The sequence below is a fragment of the Physeter macrocephalus genome, chromosome 11, assembly GCF_002837175.3.
Source record: "Physeter macrocephalus isolate SW-GA chromosome 11, ASM283717v5, whole genome shotgun sequence".
Taxonomy (NCBI): Eukaryota; Metazoa; Chordata; class Mammalia; order Artiodactyla; family Physeteridae; genus Physeter; species Physeter macrocephalus.
Window position 1 is genome coordinate 18,305,012 of NC_041224.1, and position 5,862 is coordinate 18,310,873.

The 5,862-nt window shown below is 47.9% G+C and overlaps 1 protein-coding gene across 2 annotated transcripts in view; it reads right to left on the minus strand.

Moving 5' to 3' along the window:
- Positions 1-5,604, minus strand: part of BMI1 (BMI1 proto-oncogene, polycomb ring finger) — a 15,483-nt gene extending 9,879 nt beyond the window's left edge. Inside the window, exons 1-5 of one of the 2 annotated variants that reach the window (XM_055087791.1) lie at positions 5,379-5,604; positions 3,937-4,048; positions 3,768-3,831; positions 3,641-3,675; positions 2,913-2,972 (exon numbers count right to left, since the gene is read on the minus strand). In XM_055087791.1, the coding sequence (XP_054943766.1) occupies positions 2,913-2,972; positions 3,641-3,675; positions 3,768-3,831; positions 3,937-4,048; positions 5,379-5,517 (410 nt within the window). In that variant the 5' untranslated portion in view covers positions 5,518-5,604. Of the gene's footprint in view, positions 1-151; positions 374-2,912; positions 2,973-3,640; positions 3,676-3,767; positions 3,832-3,936; positions 4,049-5,378 lie in introns of those variants that run through there. The other variant, XM_024129699.2, reaches the window with a different exon arrangement.
- Positions 5,605-5,862: the final 258 nt, after the last annotated feature.

Genomic DNA, 5,862 nt, shown 5'->3' on the forward strand with positions numbered 1-5,862 from the left:
GGGGCTCGGCGCCCACGCTGTCAGCGCCCTCCCGGCCGGCGCGGGCGAGGCGCGGGGGGGCCGCTCCCAGTCCACCGGCGGCCGGCCCGAGCCCGGCGCGACCCCCGCCGCCCCCAGGCCCCGTCCCGGAGGCGCCTCGCCTCCTACGTACCCGGAAAAAGCAGCCGGCGAGAAGCGATCGCAGCGGGCGGAAAAGACAAAGTTAAAAGTCGTTCAGCAGAAAATGAATGTGAGCCAAGCGGCCATCTTGAAGCGAGCTGCAGACGCTGCTGTCAATGGGCAACGAGCGCAGCCGAGAGGAGCCGCGGCCGCCGCGCTCGGCTCATGCTGCCTCCCGAGCCCGGCCTCCTCCTCCTCCTCCGCCTCGGCCTCCTCCTCCGCGGCCTCCTCCTCCTCCTCCTCGGCCTCCAACGCCTCCTCCTCCTGGGCCTCCTCCTCCTCCTCCTCCTCCTCGGCCGCCGCCGCCTCCTCCCGCTCCGCACTCGGGGGAGGGAGCGCGCGGAGGGGGCGCGATCAGTATTATTCTGCGGGGCTGGGAGGTGTTTCTAATCCGGATCGGGGCTCCCTCGCCAACATCCCCATTGTCTCGCCCCGATCTCTGCCTTTAATACTACGATTATTATTTCATAGTTGGAAGGCGGAGGAGGGGGGAGGGGAGGGTGGAAAAAAAAAAAAAGCACCGCTGAAGGCAGAGTGGAAACTGACACCGGCTCCAAAATGGCTCAGAGTCCGCCCGCCCCCTCCTCCCGCCGCCCCCCCACCGGGTCACGTGCTCCCCTCATTCCTTAAGGGCGGCCTGGGAATTAGTGTCGGTGTAGTCGAGCCCGCGGCCGCCCCCTCCCCTCGGAGCAGCGCGACCCGGCCCCCTCCCCCTCGCTCGGCGCGGCGGCGGCGCTGGCGCGGCTGCGGAGACATTTCTCCACAGCGCCACACGCGCCACCCTGCTCTCGGCGCGGGCATCGCTCCGGCCCCGCAAGCAGTTCAGCCCACCCCACCCCCCGTTATTTCTTTCTTTCCGCCGCCCGCCTCCGCCCGCGGTGCACACGTCCGCGGGCTCCAGACGAGGAGAGCGCCCGGCCGCCGCCCCCCGCTCGGCCCCACGGGCTGCGGCCCAGACTCCGGCGCCGCGGCGCGGAACCTGCGACCGAGTTGGGCTCGCGGAAACAACAGCGCCCGCCCCAGTCTTCCCGCGGCCGCGCCGGCCCCCTTCCCCGCCCGCCAGTGGCCGAGGCGGGGCGCGCGCGGGCAGCCGCTCGCTCCGGGCAGGGGCTCCGCGCGGGGCCGGCCGGGCCGGGCCTCCGGAGCCCCACGGGCGAGGGTCGGGCTGCGGGCGAGCCCTCGGGCACAGGTAACGGGACGGGCCGGCTCCCGGCGCGGGGCGACCGCGCCCTTTCCCCACGTCCCGAAGCTGGGGTCTTCAGGCAACCCCGAAGATCGCATCCTTTCCCACTACGCTTAACTTTAATCCTGAGAAGAAGCGATCATTAAAAGTTAACGCCCATCGTGTCTGTGTTTTCAAAGTAATAATTAACAAACTCAAATCCAAACAAACTCTCAGCACTCTTTAGTGGGAACAACTTATTTATTCAGAATATAATACTGTCTGCTTCCTTTTGGAAGACTTGGAAAAGATCAAATATGATCAGTGTACGGATAATACTAAAGATGATTCAAATACTTAGGCAGACTTTCCCTCTTAACCCTTTCACAAGTGTAAAAAAAAAAAGGTGTCAAAATTGATGAGTGACAGAAATCCAAAAGAAAAAATTTGTTCTGAAAAGGAAGACATCCAGCTCGCAGAAACGATGGTCCGGCGGACGGCAAGGCGTTCCTGGTCTTCCCCTAGACCGGGGCAGATCGTTAACTTCCCCAAGTTACAACTGAGTTGCTCTTTCCAGGCTTTTCGAAGCGTCTTTAAGTTTCCCTACTAAGTCCTGAAAGATGTATATGATGGATCGTTTTTAGGATTAAAACACAAGAAAGTATCCAACTTTGAGAAAGATGCAAAAGAGTCGGGGGACATTTTCTAAACAAGTTTAAAATTAACAAAGATTTTAAACCTTTGACAAACCACTATCAAAAGGAGGTTTTCCTCTAAAATATAAAAGATATAAAAAATTAAAAGAAGGTCAATAGAAGGTTTTCCTCTAAAATATCTCATCTTCAAATGGGCTGCTTGCCCTCAGATGTGAGATACAGTTTTTAACTGAATCCTCTGAACAGGCAAAGTATATCAAAATTAAATTTCTCAAGTTATCTAACAAAGATTATGCTGTATTCACATCTTCTGAAAGTTTAAAGTTTGATTAATGGTTACATTAAAACGACTCTGCAGGAGATCCCTTTTGAAAAATTCAATCTCATCAAAATTTCAAGCAATGACCTTCATTTTTTTAAGTGGTAAGAAATAAATTCGTTGTCATGTCCATTAATCAATGTAATTTTTAATTTCCCCAGTCTTACACTGGCACTATAAACAGTTTTAGAATTTTTGTATACTTGCTCCTTTATAAAAAGTCATTTACAACTACTGTTTAAAAATGATGTTTTGAGAGTTTAATTCAATTTCTGAAAGCAAAGAAGACATTTTCAAAGCCAAGCTCTTCCTTTTGCTTTGTCCTATTGGCTGACACTTATCACAAATAGAAGTAATTTACACTCAACACTACACAAGTTTATTTTAATTGGAGGGAACAGCAAATGCAGACCAATTCTCTATTAGTAACATCGTAATTTCAAAAGCGAAGCCTACGTTAAAATATTGCTTTTGAAGCCCCCTCACCATTAAATCCTTAACCAACCTTCATTATCTACTGACAGATGGTTAATTTTCTTTTGAACTTTACATAGGCATAATTCTCCATTAAAAATCTGTAAAAAGACAGGCATATTCACAGATCCTAATACTGTACCTGTAATTGTTCCATGTTGCAACTAAAACTAATCTCTGGGTGGGATCGGGAATCAGTGTTCTAGGGAAGAAAAAAATGCTGTTTATTTAAATCAAGGAAATTTTAAATTTCATTACACATTTAATTTTTAGACAGGGCTTATGTATAAATACCTCTACATTTAAGGTCACCAAATATGCAGGTCTGTACATCTTATCAAGTTGATTGGTCTAAAACAACACAACGCATTGATTTCAGTCTTTAACTCTTATTTTTTTAAAAAAGTTCCCTAAGTTCCCCTAGAGAACAGTTTGTTAAACTTTACCTTTATCTGATATTCCAAATGCCAAGAAACATCAGTTATATGAGGGAAAGATCTGCCTATACTGAAAGATACAATGATAATTTTGTACATAATAGTTACAGGAAAACTTTCAGTATTTATCTTCACCAACAATGGTGTCTACCACCTCCCCACCACACACACACAATTTTAATCCATTCTGAATTTAAAACATTGTTAAACTTTATTTTCAAGTTCTGAAGAGTAAAAGAGCATTTTAAAAATTATCTCCATAAACTTTATCTTTGAAAACATTAGCTTAACTGCAATTGTTTCACTTGCCCTTTAGCCCCCTTTCTTTTGGTCTAGATCCCGTTTTTTTGTCCTGTTTTGTTTCACACCAACACTCTCCATTCATACCTGCAAGTAAAAAGTAGCTCAGCTTGACACCTTATACAGGACCTACCTTCCCAGTAGGATTTCTAGGGAATTCCTATTATTCTGGGAGGAAAAAAAAGAAAGAAAATACATCTTTGCAAACAGAGTAGAAGAAAAATAGTAATTGTTAATTTTTAAAAATTTAAGTAAGTAACCTGATATTCCGTGCAAAACAATTCTATTCTCTCGCTATCAAATTTACAGTCTTCTAGATAAGTGCTAAAGAAAAAAAAAAGCCTAAGTTTAGTCTCCATTTTAAAAACTGAAATTGGAATCATAAAGGTACTATTTGAAAACAAATGGATATTTAAATAAATCCTGTACCTTAGAGTTGATTTGTCAGCTCTTTGCTTTCCAGCCTCCAGTATGTAAGTTGCAGCTGCTGCATGACAATGTTTTAAAACCACTGGATCGATATGTTTCAAGTCTGGGTGATCTAAAATAAATTAATTGCCAGTGATGCCTGTGATAATAAATTCTTTATAGCCCTGTTTCTAAAAAGGTATTTTAATTTGGGTAAAGAACCCTCTTTAACAACATAACAAGAAGAATTCAACTATAAGGACTGGAAATTATAAGTAAATGAGATGTGTAACATGGTCAATGGCAAAACAATAAAGATCACACATCAATAATTATGCAATTACCTGGTCAAATTACCTTCTTTTACTTTACCTTAATACTTATTTATTTTTTAAAAAACATAGTCCTAGAGTAAAATATACAGTGGTCACTCTAAAGATGGATGAGTAAATTCCGAGGAAAATAAGGTAAATATTTTATATGGTGTAAATTTAAGAATGAATAAACTTTCCTTCTAAAGATTGATTAATTTTATGCTAACTGGCTCCATGGACATTAACACATGGAGGTGGGGAAGAGGGAACGAGTTCAGAATATAAAATACAATTTTCATAATATTTTCAGGTTTCGACAGCCATCCTTTCTTTTTTTTTTTTTTGAGATTAACCAGGTGGTGGTTACTATTTTCGTTTAAAGAACTTCCACTTTCATACTTTTTGTACACGTGTTTAGCTCGTGAAACTACAGAAAAAAATTTTGAATTGTTGAGATATTTATATTTAAGAAAATCATGTAATAGCGATCTGTCTTAAAACATGCCTCCATCCATACTGACACCGCACTCCGCAATCACTGCCCCGACCACTTAAAAGAGACTCGCCTCCTGATAACTAGTGCAGAACAAAACATTATGCACCATATTTTAAGGGTCTAGGCATGGAATCTGTGCAGAACATATTGAACTACAGTGTTGGAATGATCAGAGGAACTTGAGGTATTCTCTAAGCTGAAAAATGTCAACACTATTTGACGTAGTCATTACTTTGGAAGCAGACCCTTTAAAATCTTCGCCAACCTAGCACTGAAAGCTTGAATTGCAGGGAGCTGCCCTGATGAAGTCCAAGTGTCAAACACCCTTTACCCCAGACCAGGCTGAAAACCTTAGATGTTTAGGCCACAAACAAGACTTGAACACCGGCTTTACAAAGGAACAAAGAGCCTGGGAGGGGAAATCAGGCCAGGAACGTGTAGCTGGCTGTGTGCAGGTGCCAACTGGGGAGAGAACAATGCTCGGGGTCCGATGTGGGTTCTGGCAGAGCCACATCCCCACACTCTGTCCGGAGCGAAGGGCAAACCCCGGAGACTTCCTCTTCCCGGGGCTTTCCCCTTCTCGCTCCATCTCGCTCCTCTTCTCCGAGCGCCCCTCCACCCAGGCCGAACCAGCTCAGAGCCCAGCGGCTTACCTAACACGGCCTCGTCCGCCTGGGCGTCCAGCAGGCTCTGGAAAGCCGCCCGGAGGAGAAGCGTGAAGGCGTTGGAGTCGAAGGAGCCGGGATCGGCCAGCATCTGGAAGCCTTTCTGCACATACTCCGAGAGCTCCATTGTGAGCGCGCCGTGACCTTCGACACGCACACCACGTGACACGCGCCGCGCGCTCAGCTGATGCGGCCGCGCGTGCACGCGGCTGGGGCGGCGGCGGCGGCGGCGGCGCGGGCTGCGGGCCTCCCAACCCGTGGGCTCCCCGCCGGCTTCCCGGGCCGCGCCCCGGCCCGCGACCCCGGTCACCCGCCAGCCGCCGCCGCTTCCGTCCAGTCCTTCCTTCTGCGCCCGCCGCCAGGGCCGCCGCGCCTTAGCGCGAGGGGCGGCCCGAGCGCTTTGTGGACGCGCTCGGCGCTTTCTCTGCTCTCGGCGCTCACCTAGGACTGTCACCGGCTCCTGCGGGGCCCG